Raw genomic sequence first — 20,139 nt, 5'->3', positions numbered from 1 at the left:
GACGCAGGGGAGGACTTCTGCTCTTGGGAACTAGCTGTGTGCAGCTTCTTTCCCCTGCCTTTCCCTCTGGCAACAAAGGACGATTCCCATACCTTTTTGTTTTTATTGGAACGAAAGGACTGCATTTGATAATGAGGTGCCTTTTTTGTATGCTGCGGGGGGACATAAGGTAAGAAATTCGACTTACCAGCCGTAGCAGTAGAAACAAGGTCCGAGAGGCCGTCTCCAAACAACTCCTCCCCTTTGTAAGGCAAGGACTCCATATGCCGCTTTGAATCGGCGTCTCCCGTCCACTGTCGGGTCCACAAGAGCCGCCTAGCAGAAATAGACATAGCATTTATTCTGGAGCTTAATAAACAAATGTCTCTCTGAGCATCTCTCATATACAAGGCAGCATCTCTGATATGCTCTATGGTCATTTGAATGGCATCCTATCTAAGGTGTCAATCTCCGTAGATAAGGAATCTGCCCATGCCACAACCGCACTACAAACCCAGGCCGACGCCATAGCCGGTCTAACAATAGTACCTGAATGAGTGTAAATGTGCTTCATGGTAATTTCCTGCCTGCGATCAGCAGGATCCTTGAGGGAAGCCGTATCCTGAGAAGGCAGTGCCACCTTTTTGGACAAGCGTGTCAGCGCCTTGTCTACTTTAGGCGAAGATTCCCATCGTATCCTATCCGTTTGTGGAAAAGGATACGCCATAAGAATCCTTTTGGGTACTTGTGGTCTCCTATCCGGAGATTCCCAAGCCTTTTCGCACAATTCACTCAGTTCAAATGAGGACGGAAAGGTGACTTCAGGCTTTTTCCCTTTATACATGTGTACCCTCGTGTCAGGGACAGGAGGTTCCTCAGTAATATGCAAAACCTCTTTAATGGCAATAATCATGTACCGAATACCTTTTGCCACCCTCGGCTGTAATTTTGCATCTTCATAGTCAACACTAGAGTCAGTATCCGTGTTGGTATCTGTGTCATCGATCTGGGATATGGTGCGCTTCTGAGACCCCGAAGGGCCTGGCGCCACAGGGACAGGCATGGACTGGCTACCTGACTGATCCCTAGCTCCAGCCTTGTCTAACCTTTTATGCAATAGATTGACATTTGCATTCAAGACATTCAGCATATCCACCCATTCCGGTGTCGCCGACGGCGACCTGACATTCAAGCACTCCCCCTCCACATTAAGCGAGCCTTCCTCGTCAAACATGTTGACACACGCATACCGACACACTTCACACACACAGGGAACCTCTTTTCTGAAGACAGTATCCCCTTCAAGGCCCTTTGGAGAGACAGAGAGAGAGTATGCCAGCACACACCCCAGCGCAATGACCCTGGAGACCAACACAAAATGTTTTTCCCCCAGCCGCGCTGTATAATACGTTATCCGCCAATTATGTGCCCCCCCCCCCTCTCTTTTAAACACCCCTTCACCGTGTGTAAGCAGGGGAGAGTCCGGGGAGCTTCCTCTCCGGTGCTGTGGAGAGAAAATGGCGCTGGTGAGTGCTGAGGGAGAAGCCCGCCCCCTCGGCGGCGGGCTTCTGTCCCGCTCAAACTTACTAAAATATGGCGGGGGCTCTTTTATATACATGTACAGTGCCCACCTGTACATGTATATTGTCTTTTGCCATAATAGAGGTGTTATATTGCTGCCCAGGGCGCCCCCCCCCTGCGCCCTGCACCTTTACAGTGACCGGAGTATGTGAGGTGTATGGGAGCAATGACGCACAGCTGCAGTGCTGTGCGTTACCTCAGTGAAGCTGAAGGCTTCTGCCGCCTGACGTCTTCTGACTTCGGTTCTTCTGGCTCTGTGAGGAGAACGGCGGCGCGGCTCTGGGGGTGGACGGCCAGTAAGAACCTGTGTTCACCCCCTCTGGAGCTAATGGTGTCCAGTAGCCGAGGAAGCAGAGCCTATCTTAGACAAGAAGGTCTGCCCCTCTATCCTCAGTCTCTCGATGCAGGGAGCCTGTTGCCAGCAGTGCTCCCTGTAAAAAAGTAGAAAAAAATCCAAACAAAAATGCTTCTAGGCAGAGAACTCAGGAGAGCTCTCTGCAGTGCACCCATCCTGCTCTGGGCACAGTGTAAAACTGAGGTCTGGAGGAGGGGCATAGAGGGAGGAGCCAGTGCACACCCAGAGTCCAAAGCTTTCTTAAAGTGCCCTATCTCCTGCGGAGCCCGTCTATTCCCCATGGTCCTTACGGAGTCCCAGCATCCTCAAGGACGTTAGAGAAAAAAAGATTGTGCCGTTTCTGAGCAGCTCCAGACCTACTCAGCGCTGGCGAACACTTCAGACTATTTAGTTCCTGTTTTGACGTCATGAACACGCCCTGCGTTCGGCCAGCCAGGCATGCCTGCATTTGTATCTGACACACCTGCGTTTTTCCACACACTCCCAGAAAACGGTCAGTTACCTCCTACCCTACCCCTCTCTCCCTTGCGCCTGCACTCCCTCCCCTGCGCCTGCACTCCCTCCCCCGTGCCTGCACTCCCTCCCCCGTGCCTGCACTCCCTCCCCCGCGCCTGCACTCCCTCCCCCGCGCCTACACTCTCTCCCCTTCACCTCATCAGACCTGGCACTCTATGCAGCAGCGTTCTCTGGCTAATGGTAGAACTGGCCTTTGATACTGTATTGCTGTCAGAAAGCCGGGACAGAGACATGACTAATAAAGAATAAGAATATGTGATTGCATAGAAGCAGGTATTACAGAAAGGGACTTGCCTGGGCTGTGCAATGGTCAGTGTACTGTATACACTGTGTAAACCAGGTGTCTCAGGCTTGGAACTCCCACTCCACCCATCATTATCCCCCCTCTCCAATTCCCTCCAACCCTCACTTGATGCATTTACCATCACCAGCAACAACATCCTGATTCTGTTCTGACAGAGCACACTGCACCCACCACCCGTGACCAGATCATGCCTCCGGCCAGAACGATTACAGTTTTCCTGTAACCCCTTCCCTGCAAGGCAGCACAGACTGTGTGCTCGCCTCCTAAGTAATAAAGCAGCACAGCATTCCCTACACACTCACTGCTGCTCGCCTCTCACCATCTATCACTCTTCCTGTGCTGACATGCAGGCTGTGAGAGGAGGGAAGGAGGGGTAACAGCTGCCAGACGATTAACCCTGCCACTGCCACATTATGTTTTTACCACCACCGCTGTACTCACACGTCTCAGCGGGTCACTCATTCACTGTCCACAGCACACGCACAGCTGCCTTGAACATCCCGCAGAATCTGACGAATACAGGACACGCCTACTCTAAACATACAGCCAATAGGCATGCAGCTGTGCCAGGCAAGGTGGTTTGTGGAAGTTGTAGTTGGTTTAGCTTCTTCACTTAGTGGGGCCGCAGATGGCACCGCTGGGTGGCACCCCTCTTCTGCCAGCGCCCCTGGCGAGTGCCATCCTGGCCAAAGCGTAGATACGCCCCTGATCCTGAACCTTCCAAAGTCGCATTTGGAGCCGACAAGGAGACTGTCCTTCCTGAGGATGATCCTCGGCAAGGAAGTTCAGAGGGTGTTTCTGCCGGAAGAGAAGGCGTTGGTGATGCAAGCAATGGTCCGGTTTGTCTTGAAGCCAACCCGGGTATCGGTTAATCAGTGCATTCGCCTTCTGGGGAAGATAGTTGCCTCCTTCCTATGAGGCTCTACAGTACGGAAGGTTTCATGCACGGTCTCTTCAACTGGATCTCCTGGACAAATGGTCGGGATCTCATCTTCACATACACCAGAGGATACGTCTGTCACCGAAAGCCAGAATCTCGCTCCTCTGGTGACTTCAAACCTCTCACCTACTAGAGGGCTGCAGGTTCGGGATTCAGAATTGTATCCTCCTAACCACGGACTTCCAAGGAAGGTGATCAAGTCTGGAATCCATCCTTCCCATAAACATTCTGGAACTAAGGGCCGTGTACAACAGTCTTCTACAAGCGGCACATCTTCTGAAATATTAGGCCATTCAGGTTCAGTCGGACAATGTAACGACAGTGGCCTACATAAACCGACAGGGCGGAACGAAGAGCAGAGCTGCAATGTCAGAGGTAACAAGAATTATCCTCTGGGCGGAAAAGCACACGGTGGCGCTGTCAGCAATCTTCGTTCCCGGAGTGGACAACTGGGAAGCGGACTTCCTCAGCAGACACTGTCTCCATCCGGGAGAGTGGGGCCTCCACCCAGAGGTGTTCGCAGAGGTGACAAGTCTTTGGGGCGTACCTCAAATAGATATGATGGCCTCAACAAGAAGCTTCAAAGGTACTGTTCCAGATCGAGGGATCCACAGGCAGTGGCGGTGGACGCCCTGGTAACTCCGTGGGTGTTCAAGTCAGTGTATGTGTTCCCTCCACTTCCACTCATCCCAAGGATTCTCAAACTGATCAAAAGGCGATCCTCATTGCTCCGGACTGGCCAAGAAGGGCTTGGTACGGGGATCTTCTGGAGTTACTGCTGGAAGATTCGAGGCCTCTTCCTCTTCGAGAGGACATTCTGCAACAGGGTCCATTCGCTTATCAAGACTTACCATGGCTACGTTTGACGGCATTGAGGTTGAATGCCAGATCTTAGCTCGGAAGGGCATTCCGAACAATGTTATTCCTACCCTGATACAGGCTAGGAAAGGAGTAATGTCAAAACATTACCATCGGATTTGGAAAAAGTACGTGTCTTGGTGTGAATCCAAGAAGTTTCCTACGGTGGAGTTTCAATTTGGGTGGTTTCTCCTCCTCCTGCAAGCAGGAGTGGATGTGGGCCTGCACATGGGCTCCATAAAAGTCCAGATTTCGGCCTTGTCTATTTTCTTCCAGAAAGAATTGGCTGCCCTCCCTGAGGTTCAGACTTTCTTGAAAGGGGTTCTGCACATCCAACCTCCCTTTGTGCCTTCTACGGCACCTTGGGATCTTAACGTGGTGCTGCAGTTCCTGCAATCGGATTGGTTCGTGACGTTAAAGGAGGTTGAGGTCAAGTTTCTTACTTGGAAGGCGGTCACACTGTTGGCATTGGCATCTGCTAGACGTGTGTCAGAATTGGGTGCATTGTCCTGCAAGAGCCCCTACTTGATTTTCCATGAAGATAGAGCTGAGCTTAGGACGCGTCAGCATTTTCTTCCGAAGGTTGTGTCGGCTTTTCATATCAACCAACCTATTACCTCAATTACTTCAAAATCCTTGAATGTGGTAAGGTCTTTGAAGATTTATGTGAAAAGAACTTCTCGTCACAGAAAATCGGACACTCTATTTGTCCTTTATGATCCCAACAAGGTTGGGTGTCCTGCTTCTAAGCAGACGATTTCTCGCTGGATCAGGTGTACTATCCAGCATGCTTATTCTACGGCAGGCTTGCCATGTCCAAAATCTGTTAAGGCCCACTCTACTCGTAAGGTGGGTTCTTCCTGGGCGACTGCCCGGGGTGTCTCGGCTTTACAACTTTGCCGAGTGGCTACTTGGTCAGGATCGAACTCGTTTGCTAAGTTCTACAAGTTCGATATTTTGGCCTCTGAGGACCCAAAGTTTGATCAATTGGTGCTGCAGGAGCCTCCGCGCTCTCCCTCCCGTACTAGAAGCTTTGATACATCCCCATGGTACTAATGTGGACCCCAGCATCCTCTAGGACGTAAGAGAAAATAGGATTTTAATTACCTACCAGTAAATCCTTTTCTCTTAGTCCGTAGAGGATGCTGGGCGCTCGCCCAGCGCTTTGTTTTCCTGCAGTTGTTACTTGGTTTAGTACTACCTTGTTCCTTGGTTAAGTACTGCATTGTTACTTGGTTAAGTACTATGGTTCTGCCGTTGCTGACTTGTTTCAATCTGGTTAGCTAGGTTTTCTGTTATTATGTGTGAGCTGGTGTGAATCTCGCCACTATCTGTGTATTGTCCTGTCAGCGGTGATAGTGGTTATTAACCTCTAGGGTTGGATCCTACTCCCCCCGCCCCCCCAAGTTCCACGAAGCAGGTTGCCAGCAGCCTCCCTGTACTTAACTCTTTAAAAAAAAAAAAAAACTGAAAGAACTCCTAGGAGCTCCCCTAGCTGTAACCGGCTCCACCGGGCACAGTTTCTAGACTGAGTCTGGTAGGAGGGGCATAGAGAGAGGAACCAGCCCATACTATTAAACTCTTAAAGTGCCCATGGCTCCCAAGGGACCCATCTATACCCCATGGTACTAATGTGGACCCCAGCAAGCTCTATGGACTACGAGAAAAGGATTTACCGGTAGGTAATTAAAATCCTATTTTTGTAAGTTTTGGGATATAGCTGAATAAAGAAATGGAGAGTATTATGGCACAGGGAACCCTACTGATGTTCTTGTTTGAGGAAAGGGAGTATCGTTAGAAAATAAGTTTGGAAGGTGTCCATCTATTCACCATTGTTATTTTCCACACCAGACGTTCAAGGCCGTAGTGTATGAAGATGAGTTGGATCTGCTGACTGTGGTGGCGGTGACTCAGATAGATGTACAAGGACGAGCACATGTTGATCTGCATTGCAATGACACAGGGAGGATCCTGAAGAAGATCACATTGCAAGAATCTTGGGATGTGGTAAGAAATATACATTTGCTTTCAAGTTGCCAACCGTCAGACACCTGCTGTCTATGTTCTTTAGAAACCACTGTACTCTGACCGGACGTAGATAGTTGTCCTGCAATGGTAGTAGTCTGAGAGTCTGCACTAATATGCTGCTGTGTGGACCAGGCGGTCAGTGACAGCTTTTGGCTCCAGCACCATGCACAGGATCCATTTGATCTGGTTCCTGGACACTTGATTGTTCTATACATAGTGGTGTATTTATAATGTGTGCAGAATGTGCAGTACACCCAGGCCTTTGGTCAAAGGTGCCCTACAACCAGAACAGACCCCATGTTTTCCCAAGCAGTCCCTCTATATATTCTGCTGGAGGTGCTGTCTTTTGGGTAATTTGTTCCAAAAATCCACTCTGACACTGGTTACAGCAAAGACTGGTACTGTGCCAGATCCTATACTGTACTATCTTCTGTGCATATGCCATCACCATCTTCCTAAAAATATTGGTCAAAGCTGGTGCCATTTGTAGACTGCATTGGGTACCCACTGCATGGAGGTAGGGCCTACTGCACACGGCTTCACCAAGCAGTTAATATGCCTCTGTATATAGTATACATAATGATCAATATAACATCACTGGCTATGTGAGCTCTCCAAAATATAATTGTCTCAGACCTTAAATTAAGCTCAATTGAAGAGTTGAATAAATACTCTGACCTCTCATTGTGTTATGTATAAACTCAACAACCATGGAAGAGTATGAGGAGATATACTGTATAAATACGTCTAGCTAGAAAATTCTACTGCCATAAACTTCATGGAAGTTAGGTGGAGCTGTTGGGCAAGAACTGGAAGACTAGAAATACTGTATATGTCATCTGCTCAGATATTAAAAGCAGAACCCTCTGCAAGCAACTCAGACAGGTCTACTGGGCACTGTGTAGTGACTCGCCGTTCTGCTAAACTTACACTTTATATGATCTAAATGGGAGAGCTGTCGGAAACATTTTGGAATAAAAGGGTTGTGGACCAAAGAACTTTTTAACCACAAAACACACATTTGGAGAACAATGGGTGATACATTTGAAGAAAGGAACACAGACAACCATTAAGATGTATCACCTAGGTGAGAGGAAGTAACTGATTATATAACATCACACAAGCTTCTCTCCCAAATCCAGAGAGGAAATTGTAGCTGACATGATGTTGGATTTTTCTGGAGGACAGTGATCCAAAATAAAACATGCAGTAACTGCAGGAAGCAAGATTAAGGGCCTGTCGTAAGCAGCAGCATTCATAGGCAGTCACCCATCTGCGAGTTAATGCAGATGTCGCTACAAACACCTTGTGCACGTATGTTCGCCCGTATGTGCAAAGTGTGAGATGCCCACGTTTAGCATCTATGCCAGTTGGAATGTCCTTATATGCCACCATCACTCAGACCCATGGCAGGTGCAGTTTCTCCGTCTGGCCAGGGTCTCCTAAGCTTGCGGCTGCGCATCTGGGAATGCAGCTGCTTGCGTTGACACGCCAGTGGTACTCGCGTAACACGCCGATTAAGTGGATGATTTTAATCTTCACTTCTATCCACCGCCCTGGAATGGCCATCACATTTCCACCACACTTGATACCGTCTTTCCTGGTCGCAACTCGCAACCCCACCTTAGTGCGCACACTCTGGGTAAAGCTTGCGCCATATGACATTTAAGAATTTTTTGCACAGATGCATATAATCGCTTAACTACATGAACATCGCATTGGGTCGTAAATCTAGTCTTGGAAGCCATCCATAACGCTCCATTTCAGCCTCCTGAGTCTATGGAGCAGTGCTTCCTTACCTGGAAGGTCTCCTTCCTGCTGCCTGTTGCTTCGGTCAGGCTAGTATCTGAACTGGGAATCCTGTTTTGTAAATCTCCCTTGTTGATTTCCAATATAACTGGTTGGTACTGCACACTCCTCTTTCTTTTCAACCTAAGGTGGCCTCCAGCTTCCTCTTAAACCCCGAAATTGTCCTTCAGGCTTTTTGGCAGTTTGCTTGTGCGGATACCCCCAATTCCCTGCATCTACTTGATGTGGTACACTCAACCATACCTTGACCGCACTAAAGCAGTCAGACGGACGGCCTATTTGTACTCTATGATTTTCACAAGCAGGTCCAACTAATCGATAGCGCAGAGGATCACCACCACTATTAGGTCGGCATATGTCTATGCTGACAGGCCTGCACCAGATTTGATTAAGGCGCATTCTGCTTGGGCTGTGAGTGCTACATAGGCAGCGAGGCATGGTACCTCAGTTGAACGGCTGTGCAGGGCAGCTACCTCATTGTCATATTTACTAAGTCTTCCAGGTTTGATACCATTGTTTCTAGAAATGCCAGCTTTGGGTGTAAAGTGTTGCTCGTAGCTATCCTGGAGCATAACGAAACTGCATTGGCTTGCTTTGGGAGGTTCCAGAGCAGCTACATACTTGCCTGTTGTACTTTTGAAAAAGCATTTCAGGGTGATTGTGAAATTAACACCTACAAGCGCTAACGTGTACTGCTATATCTGAGAGCAAGTCGACTTACATCCAAATGTTAATGAGCACCAAATCTTTTAATAAGAGCTAGTACTTGTTGATGAAAAGACACTGATACTTTTCAGAGCTTGCGTGTGTATTGTGTTTTACAAGAGGTTCCATATAAGTGGCGAAGATGAACCTTATCTAAAAATGCATGTAGCAATAGTAATCATTGTGCCTTATACGCAATGCAGGTAAATGGCACTGATTATACCATTTGAATATGTGTGTGTGTATATGTATGTATGTATGTATATATATATTTCTCTGACGTCCTAGTGGATGCTGGGAACTCCGTAAGGACCATGGGGAATAGACGGGCTCCGCAGGAGACTGGGCACTCTAAAAGAAAGATTAGGTACTATCTGGTGTGCACTGGCTCCTCCCTCTATGCCCCTCCTCCAGACCTCAGTTAGAATCTGTGCCCGGCCAAAGCTGGGTGCTCCTAGTGGGCTCTCCTGAGCTTGCTAGAAAAGAAAGTATTTGTCAGGTTTTTTATTTTCAGTGAGATCTGCTGGCAACAGACTCACTGCTACGTGGGACTGAGGGGAGAGAAGCAAACCTACCTGCTTGCAGCTAGCTTGTGCTTCTTAGGCTACTGGACACCATTAGCTCCAGAGGGTTCGAACACAGGGCCTGACCTCGATCGTCCGTTCCCGGAGCCGCGCCGCCGTCCCCCTTGCAGAGTCAGAAGACAGAAGAGAAGCGATGAAATTGGCGGCAGAAGACTCCTGTCTTCATTAAGTTAGCGCACAGCACCGCAGCTGTGCGCCATTGCTCACACAGCACACCACACACTCCGGTCACTGTAGGGTGCAGGGCGCTGGGGGAAGGCGCCCTGGGCAGCAATTATAATACCTTTTGGCACTTAAAATACACATAATACTGTCTGAAAACTGTAAAAACCCCGCCATTAAGTTACATAAAACGCGGGACAGAAGCCCGCCGCTGAGGGGGCAGGGCCTTCTTCCTCAGCACACCAGCGCCATTTTCCCTTCACAGCTCCGCTGGAAGCAGCTCCCCAGGCTCTCCCCTGTAGTATCCTGATACAAGAAGGGTAAAAAAGAGAGGGGGGGCACATAAATTTAGGCGCAAATAAGATATTTAAGCAGCTATTGGGTAAATCACTTTTTATAGTGTAAATCCCTGTGTTATATAGCGCTGTGGTGTGTGCTGGCATACTCTCTCTCTGTCTCCCCAAAGGACTTTGTGGGGTCCTGTCCTCAGTCTGAGCATTCCCTGTGTGTGTGCGGTGTGTCGGTACGGCTGTGTCAACATGTTTGATGAGGGTTACGTGGAGGCGGAGCAGGGGCAGATAAGTGTGGTGTCGCCCCCGACGGGGCCGACACCTGATTGGATGGATATGTGGAAGGTCTTAACCGACAGTGTCATCTCCTTACATAAAAGGTTCGATGACGCAGCTGCCTTGGGACAGCCGGGGTCTCAGCCCGCGCCTGCCCAGGCGACTCAGAAGTCGTCAGGGGCTCATAAACGCCCGCTAGCTCAGATGGTAGACACAGATGTCGACACGGAGTCTGACTCCAGTGTAGATGAGGATGAGACATATGTACAGTCTACAAAAGCCATCCGATGCATGATTACTGCAATGAAAGATGTATTGCACATTTCTGACATTAACCCGGTTACCACCAAGAGGGGTATTATGTTTGGGGAGAAAAAGCAGCCAGTGACTTTTCCCCCATCTGATGAATTAAATTAATTGTGTGAAGAAGCGTGGAGTTCCCCTGGTAAGAAACTAGTGATTTCTAAGAGGTTACTGATGGCGTACCCTTTCCCGCCAACGGATAGGTTACGTTGGGAAACATCCCCTAGGGTGGACAAGGCGCTAACACGCTTATCTAAAAGGGTGGCACTGCCGTCTCAGGATACGGCCGCCCTAAAGGAGCCTGCGGATAGGAAGCAGGTAGCTATCCTGAAGTCTGTGTATACACACTCTGGTACTCTACTGAGACCTGCTATTGCTTCAGCCTGGATGTGTAGTGCTGCAGCAGCATGGACTGATTCCCTGTCAGACAACATTGATTCCCTCGACAGGGATACTGTTTTGCTAACCTTCGAACATATAAAAGACGTCGTCTTATATATGCGGGATGCCCAGAGGGACATTTGCCTGCTGGCATCTAGAATTAATGCAATGTCCATTTCTGCCAGGAGAGTATTATGGACTCGGCAGTGGACAGGTGATGCTGATTCTAAAAAACACATGGAGGTTTTGCCTTATAAGGGTGAGGAATTGTTTGGGGACGGTCTCTCGGACCTCGTATCCACAGCAACTGCTGGGAAGTCGACTTTTTTACCTCAGGTTCCCTCACAGCCTAAGAAAGCACCGTATTATTAAGTGCAGTCCTTTCGGCCTCAGAAAGGCAAGCGGGTCAGAGGAGCATCCTTTCTCGCCAGAGGCAAGGGTAGAGGAAAGAAGCTGCACCAGGCAGCCAGTTCCCAGGAACAAAAATCCTCCCCTGCTTCCACTAAGTCCACCGCATGACGTTGGGGCTCCACAGGTGGAGCCAGGTGCGGTGGGGGTGCGTCTCCGAAACTTCAGCAACCAGTGGGTTCGCTCACAGGTGGATCTCTGGGCTGTACAAATTGTATCTCAGGGATACAAACTGGAGTTCGAGGCGACTCCCCCTCGCCGTTACCTCAAATCAGCCTTGCCAGATGCTCCCAGGGAAAGGGAGGTAGTACTGGCGGCAATTCACAAGCTGTACCTCCAGCAGGTGATAATCAAGGTCCCCCTCCTTCAACAGGGAAGGGGTTACTATTCCACAATGTTTGTGGTACCGAAACCGGACGGTTCGGTAAAACCCATTCTGAATTTAAAATCCTTGAACACTTATATAAAGAAGTTCAAGTTCAAAATGGAATCGCTCAGGGCGGTTATTGCAAGCCTGGAAGAGGGGGATTTTATGGTGTCGCTGGACATCAAGGATGCTTACTTGCATGTCCCCATTTACCCACCTCACCAGGAATACCTCAGGTTTGTGGTACAGGACTGTCATTACCAATTCCAGACGTTACCGTTTGGTCTCTCCACGGCACCGAGAATATTTACCAAGGTAATGGCCGAAATAATGATACTCCTTCGGAAGAAGGGAGTTATAATTATCCCGTACTTGGACGATCTCCTCATAAAGGCGAGGTCCAGAGAGCAGTTGTTAGTCAGTGTAGCACTCTCTCAGGAAGTGTTGCAACAGCACGGCTGGATTCTGAATATCCCAAAGTCGCAGCTGATTCCTGCGACGCGTCTGCTTTTCATGGGCATGATTCTGGACACAGAACAGAAGAAGGTGTTTCTCCCGGTGGAGAAGGCCCAGGAATTGTCATCTCTGGTCAGGGACCTCCTGAAACCAAAACAGGTGTCTGTGCATCACTGCACGCGAGTCCTGGGAAAGATGGTGGCTTCTTACGAAGCAATTCCCTTCGGCAGGTTCCATGCAAGGATCTTTCAGTGGGATCTGTTGGACAAATGGTCCGGATCGCATCTTCAGATGCATCGGTTGATCACCCTGTCCCCAAGGGCCAGGGTGTCTCTGCTGTGGTGGCTGCAGAGTGCTCATCTTCTCGAGGGCCGCAGGTTCGGCATACAGGACTGGGTCCTGGTGACCAACTTCCAAGGACAGTGGTCAAGTCTGGAGACTTCACTACACATAAATATACTGGAACTAAGGGCCATTTACAACGCCCTGAGTAAAGCAGAGCCCCTGCTTCAAAACCACCCAGTACTGATTCAGTTAGACAACATCACGGCGGTCGCCCATGTAAACCGCCAGGGCGGCACGAGAAGCAGGATGACAATGGCAGAAGCCACAAGGATTCTTCGATGGGCGGAGAATCACGTGCTAGCACTGTCAGCAGTGTTCATTCCGGGAGTGGACAACTGGGAAGCAGACTTCCTCAGCAGGCACGACCTCCACCCGGGAGAGTGGGGACTTCATCAAGAAGTCTTCACACAGATTGTAAATCGCTGGGAACTGCCACGGGTGGACATGATGGCGTCCCGCCTCAACAAAAAGCTAAAAAAATATTGCGCCAGGTCAAGGGACCCTCAGGCGATAGCTGTGGACGCACTAGTGACACCGTGGGTGTACCAGTCGGTTTATGTGTTCCCTCCTCTTCCTCTCATACCCAAGGTACTGAGGATAGTAAGAAAGAGAGGAGTAAGAACTATACTCATCGTTCCGGATTGGCCAAGAAGAACTTGGTACCCAGAACTACAAGAAATGATCTCAGAGGACCCATGGCCTCTGCCTCTCAGACAGGACCTGTTACAGCAGGGGCCCTGTCTGTTCCAAGACTTACCGCGGCTGCGTTTGACGGCATGGCGGTTGAACGCCGGATCCTAACGGAAAAGGGCATTCCAGATGAAGTGATTCCTACGCTGATAAAAGCTAGGAAGGATGTGACAGCAAAGCATTATCACCGCATATGGCGGAAATATGTCGCTTGGTGGGAGGCCAGGAAGGCCCCAACAGAGGAATTCCAGCTGGGTCGATTTCTGCACTTCCTACAGTCAGGGGTGACTATGGGCCTAAAATTGGGGTCCATAAAGGTCCAGATTTCGGCCCTATCTATTTTCTTTCAAAAAGAACTGGCTTCACTGCCTGAAGTTCAGACGTTTGTAAAGGGAGTGCTGCATATTCAGCCCCCTTTTGTGCCTCCAGTGGCACCTTGGGATCTTAACGTTGTGTTGGATTTCCTGAAATCACACTGGTTTGAGCCACTTAGGACCGTGGAGCTAAAGTATCTCACGTGGAAGGTGGTCATGCTGTTGGCCTTAGCTTCAGCTAGGCGTGTGTCAGAATTGGCGGCTTTGTCGTGTAAAAGCCCGTATCTGATCTTCCATATGGACAGGGCAGAATTGAGGACCCGTCCCCAATTTCTCCCAAAGGTGGTATCAGCGTTTCATTTGAACCAACCTATTGTGGTGCCTGCGGCTACTCGGGACTTGGAGGATTCCAAGTTGCTGGACGTAGTCCGGGCTTTGAAAAATTATGTTTCCAGGACGGCTGGAGTCAGGAAAACTGACTCGCTATTTATCCTGCATGCACCCAACAAGCTGGGTGCTCCTGCTTCAAAGCAAACTATTGCTCGCTGGATCTGTTGCACGATTCAGCTGGCACATTCTGCGGCTGGACTGCCGCATCTTAAATCAGTAAAAGCCCATTCCACAAGGAAGGTGGGCTCTTCTTGGGCGGCTGCCCGAGGGGTCTCTGCTTTACAGCTTTGCCGAGCTGCTACTTGGTCGGGTTCAAACACATTTGCTAAATTCTACAAGTGTGATACCCTGGCTGAGGAGGACCTTGAGTTTGCTCATTCGGTGCTGCAGAGTCATCCGCACTCTCCCGCCCGTTTGGGAGCTTTGGTATAATCCCCATGGTCCTTACGGAGTTCCCAGCATCCACTAGGACGTCAGAGAAAATAAGAATTTACTCACCGGTAATTCTATTTCTCATAGTCCGTAGTGGATGCTGGGCGCCCGTCCCAAGTGCGGACTCTCTGCAATACATGTATATAGTTATTGCTTCACTAAAGGGTTATTGTTATGAGCCATCCGTAAAAGGAGGCTCAGTTGTTGTTCATACTGTTAACTGAGTATGGTTATCACAAGTTGTACAGTGTGATTGGTGGGCTGGTATGAGTCTTACCCTGGATTCCAAATCCTTTCCTTGTTGTGTCAGCTCTTCCGGGCACAGTTTCCCTAACTGAGGTCTGGAGGAGGGGCATAGAGGGAGGAGCCAGTGCACACCAGATAGTACCTAATCTTTCTTTTAGAGTGCCCAATCTCCTGCGGAGCCCATCTATTTCCCATGGTCCTTACGGAGTTCCCAGCATCCACTACGGACTACGAGAAATAGAATTACCGGTGAGTAAATTCTTATATTATATTTTATATATATATATATATATATATATATATATATATATATATAATTTCTTTTTTTTTTTTTTTTTTCCAAGAATATAACCGCTACAGAATGAAATGGTGGGGTGGGTGCAATGCGGGCAATCAGGGAGATTTCTATACTCTTCAGGGAGATTGCTGCTATTTCAGGGAGTCTCCCTGACAGTCAGGGAGAGTTGGCAAGTGTGGAGCAGTAGTGTCCCCCAGATTGGTTGGCAGATTAAAATGTTGTACTCAGTGTGAAATCCATTCCTCGTAATCCATCTAGGGACATTGCATTCCCACCCTGGTTGTTGCATGTTGTTTCCTTGTTGTCGTGTTAGATTTGTATTCTCCATTCGGCTTTGATAGGCTCCGGTGGAGGTGGGAGGGCTTACAGGGGTGTGGAGCTTGTTTAGTTTTAGGTTAACTATTGTAAAAGTGTACTGGAAATAAGGAGTCGGTAGGCAGGTTTTTGGGGGAAACAGAGTGTCTTTACTAGAATCAGACACTGAAGCACCATATACTCAGATTCAGGCCTGGAAACACAGGTATAAACAGAAAATAAACACACAATCATAAAAAGTCCTAGCACTCCTTGTGCTCATCAATCAGTCCGCTGCAATGGCTTGCAGCCACACTTACCATGCTCTCCTGGCGCGGCCAATGTCATCAGTCCCTGGAACTACAAACTACTACTAACTGGCCTCTAGCAGGCATCAGTGCTCAGAACTCTGGGTGCATGAGAGTTTTGAACTCTTCCCGTTCTCTGATGCTAAGTTGCTGCTGGATCTGGGCAACCCACAGAATCCGGAATGCCAAACCTCCACTGCTACTGCAGAATGTGTCGGTCTTGTTTTCCTTTCCCTTAGAGGGAGCTGATGCCAGCAGTGGGGGTTATTCAGGGATGAAGGCTGCATACGCAGCCAGATCTGCATTCATCTCCGCACATGCTGGGGGCCGCCCAGCATGTGTGAGCCCGCCCCCGATGCGTCAGGCAATTGGACCCCTGGTGCTGTCAGGCGGTCAGCAGCCTTTTTTATTTTCTTTCGGGAGCGCCTGCGTGTGGCGTCACGCAGCCACCCCGAAAATGGTCCCGGCCCGCCCCTGTTTTCCCGGCGACGTTTCCGCAACGCTGTAACTCTGACCCCCTGCAACGCCCAAGCCTGACCCCCTGCAATGCCCAAGCCTGTTCATCACTGCCTTTAGAGATGCGGCCGCAATGTGTGCTTACAATTCAGGTGAGAGACCACCCCTCTCACCACACTATTTAGTGCCTAACTAAACCTGTCTAACCCAGACTAACAATGTCCCCAAGAAGGATTATGAGGAACAGATTTTGGAGAAGTGACAAAAGTTCTCTTGTTTTATATTCCGGGTGTAATTTTTGTATCTTTTACATTTTTAGTTTGTGTGGTTAATTAGTGCTATTCCATTGACTAGTGTGATCCATACCCTCCAACTGTACCTTTTTTTGTGGTCTGTACCGATTTTTGGCTCTCCAAACTTCCATTGAAAGTATAGGAAAAGAGGCTTACCCTTGGCCACGCCCCATTTTCTAATTTGTACCGATTTTTATGTGTAAAATGTTGGAGGGTATGGTGATCTTATTTTGTTTCTATCAATGAATAAAATATATATTCTTATTGTAAGCATCAGACCGCTTCTGTTCAGCAGTCTTCCAACTTAACAGTAATGTTCTACCACATTCTTTCTCTTCCAGACTCACAGCCATGCCTTAGTGTTTGATCGCGACACTCTCATACACATAGAGGAGAGGCCCAACCGTAACTTTTCATGCTACGTGTATAAAATGCACTGCGGTTCAGAGGAGTGAGGCAGGACTTCCTGATATTTGTATCCGTTCATTTCTAAAAATGTTTTTCTACCATCACATTTTGTTTTGTACCATTTGTTTTTAAAAACAATAAATATATATTTTTGAAACAAAGTGTTTGAGTGACCTCAAATGTTTTCTGTGAATAATTGTGGCCAATAACCTGTGTGTCGTCTCGCTGTGCGGGCTATAAGCAAACCTAGAGAGTTGTATCTGCTCCATCTTTGGCATACTTACAGACCTTTCTGGATCTAGCCACATACACAATATCATATAATACTGACACGTCTATCCCTTGACATTAGGCTGCACCCAGAAGCTATTGTATTGTGAGAGAGGTTGGCAGGTAAGCTCTGCAAGGAGGAAAAGGTATTGAAGGTGGGGGGAAGGGGAGAAACAATGACTTCTCTACTGAATGACTGCCTTTAGAAGCAGACATACTGCCACTAGCATTAACTAGATAACGTCCTTTTAGAAAGACTATTGCTGAATATCCACACACAACCCAAACATATACTGGTAGGTTAATTGGCTTCTGAAAACAATGAACCATAGTGTATAGGTACAGTGGGGCAAAAAAGTACTTGGACAGCCACCGATTGTGCAAGTTGACTCATTTAAAAAGATGAGAGAGGTTTGTAATTTCCATCATACAGTAGGTACCCTTCAACTATGAGAGACAGAATCTGAAAAAAAAAACTAGGAGATCACATGATTTTTAAACAATTTATTTGTATATTCTTGCGCAAAATAAATATTTGGACAATCAAAAAGTTTAACTCAATACTTTGTAATATAACCTCGGTTGGCAATTACAGAGGTCAAACGTTTCCTGTAGAACTTGACCAGGTTTGCACACACTGTAGTAGGTATTGTGGCCCACTCTTCCATGCAGATCTTCTCTAGATCTGTCATGTTTTGGGGCTGTCGCTGGGCAACACGGACTTTCAACTCCCTCCACAGATTTTCTATTGGGTCGAGGTCTGGAGATTGGCTAGGAAACTCCAGGACCTTGAAATGCTTCTTACGGAGCCACTCCTTAGTTGCCCGGGCGGTGTGTTTAGGGTCATTGTCATGCTGGAAGACCCAGCCACGTTCTATCTTCAATGTTCTTAATGAGGGAAGGAGGTTTTTGCCCAAAATCTCAGGATACATGGCCCCATTCATCCTCTCCTTAATACGGATCACTCGTTCTGTCCCCTTTGCAGAAAAGCAGCCCCAAAGCATGATGTTTTCACCCCCATGCTTCACAGTGGGTATGGTGTTCTTGGGATGCCATTCATCATTCTTCTCCCTCCAAACATGGCAAGTGGAGTTTATACCAAAAAGTTCGATTTCTCTATCGTCCTAGTGGATGCTGGGGTTCCTGAAAGGACCATGGGGAATAGCGGCTCCGCAGGAGACAGGGCACAAAAAGTAAAGCTTTTTCCGATCAGGTGGTGTGCACTGGCTCCTCCCCCTATGACCCTCCTCCAGACTCCAGTTAGATTTTTGTGCCCGGCCGAGAAGGGTGCAATCTAGGTGGCTCTCCTAAAGAGCTGCTTAGACAAAGTTTAGCTAGGTTTTTTATTTTACAGTGATTCCTGCTGGCAACAGGATCACTGCAGCGAGGGACTGAGGGGAGAAGGAGTCAACTCACCTGCGTGCAGGATGGATTGGCTTCTTGGCTACTGGACATCAAGCTCCAGAGGGACGATCACAGGTACAGCCTGGATGGTCACCGGAGCCACGCCGCCGGCCCCCTTGCAGATGCTGAAGACAGAAGAGGTCCAGAATCGGCGGCTGAAGACTCCTGCAGTCTTCAAAAGGTAGCGCACAGCACTGCAGCTGTGCGCCATTTTCCTCTCAGCACACTTCACACGGCAGTCACTGAGGGTGCAGGGCGCTGGGAGGGGGGCGCCCTGGGAGGCAAAATGATTACCTATAAAGGCTAAAAATACCTCACATATAGCCCTAGAGGCTATATGGAGATATTTAACCCCTGCCTAATTTTTCTAAATAGCGGGAGACGAGCCCGCCAGAAAAGGGGCGGGGCCTATCTCCTCAGCACACAGCGCCATTTCCTCTCACAGCTCCGCTGGTCAGGACGGCTCCCAAGTCTCTCCCCTGCACTGCACTACAGAAACAGGGTAAAACAGAGAGGGGGGGGCACATTTATGGCGATATTTTGATATAACAAAGCAGCTATAAGGGAGCACTTATTATAAGGCTATCCCTGATATATATATAGCGCTTTTGGTGTGTGCTGGCAAACTCTCCCTCTGTCTCCCCAAAGGGCTAGTGGGTCCTGTCTTCGTTAGGAGCATTCCCTGTGTGTCTGCTGTGTGTCGGTACGTGTGTGTCGACATGTATGAGGACGATATTGGTGTGGAGGCGGAGCAATTGCCAAATATGAGGATGTCACCCCCTAGGGAGTCGACACCGGAATGGATGCCTTTATTTATGGAACTACGGGATAGTGTCAACACGCTAAAGCAGTCGTTTGACGACATGAGACGGCCGGACAATCAATTAGTGCCTGTCCAGGCGACTCAAACACCGTCAGGGGCTGTGAAACGCCCTTTGCCTCAGTCGGTCGACACAGACCCAGACACAGGCGATGACTCCAGTGGTGACGGTGACGAATCAACCGTATTTTCCAGTAGGGCCACACGTTATATGATTTTGGCAATGAAGGAGGCGTTACATTTAGCTGATACTACAGGTACCACTAAACAGGGTATTATGTGGGGTATGAAAAAACTACCTATAGTTTTTCCTGAATCAGAAGAATTAAATGACGTGTGTAATGAAGCGTGGGTTGCCCCTGATAAAAAGCTGATAATTTCAAAGAAATTATTGGCATTATACCCTTTCCCGCCAGAGGTTAGGGAGCGCTGGGAAACACCTCCTAGGGTGGACAAGGCGCTAACACGCTTATCTAAACAAGTGGCGTTACCCTCTCCTGAGACGGCCGCACTTAAAGATCCATCAGATAGGAGGATGGAAAATATCCAAAAAAGTATATACACACATGCAGGTGTTATACTACGACCAGCTGTAGCGACTGCCTGGATGGGCAGTGCTGGGGTAGTTTGGTCAGAGTCCCTGATTGAAAATATTGATACCCTGGACAGGGACAATATTTTACTGTCGTTAGAACAAATAAAGGATGCATTTCTTTATATGCGTGATGCACAGAGGGATATCTGCACACTGGCATCACGGGTAAGTGCTATGTCCATTTCGGCCAGAAGAGCTTTATGGACGCGACAGTGGACAGGCGATGCGGATTCAAAACGGCATATGGAAGTTTTGCCGTATAAAGGGGAGGAGT

At 48.5% G+C, this 20,139-nt stretch overlaps 1 protein-coding gene across 6 annotated transcripts in view; it reads left to right on the top strand.

Moving 5' to 3' along the window:
* The window catches only part of DCAF17 (DDB1 and CUL4 associated factor 17), a 221,467-nt gene extending 204,530 nt beyond the window's left edge, over nucleotides 1–16,937 (top strand). For 5 of the 6 annotated variants that reach the window (XM_063933481.1, XM_063933482.1, XM_063933480.1 and 2 more), the window contains 2 exons: nucleotides 6,385–6,540; nucleotides 16,710–16,937. In XM_063933481.1, coding sequence (XP_063789551.1) covers nucleotides 6,385–6,540; nucleotides 16,710–16,823 — 270 coding nt within the window. In that variant the 3' untranslated portion in view covers nucleotides 16,824–16,937. The remainder of the gene's footprint in view (nucleotides 1–6,384; nucleotides 6,541–16,709) is intronic. The other variant, XM_063933483.1, reaches the window with a different exon arrangement.
* The last annotated feature ends 3,202 nt before the right edge of the window (nucleotides 16,938–20,139 follow it).

Source organism: Pseudophryne corroboree, chromosome 7 (assembly GCF_028390025.1).
Source record: "Pseudophryne corroboree isolate aPseCor3 chromosome 7, aPseCor3.hap2, whole genome shotgun sequence".
NCBI lineage: Eukaryota > Metazoa > Chordata > Amphibia > Anura > Myobatrachidae > Pseudophryne > Pseudophryne corroboree.
Note: the sequence above shows the minus strand (reverse complement) of the source record. Positions and strands in the feature narration are given on the sequence as shown.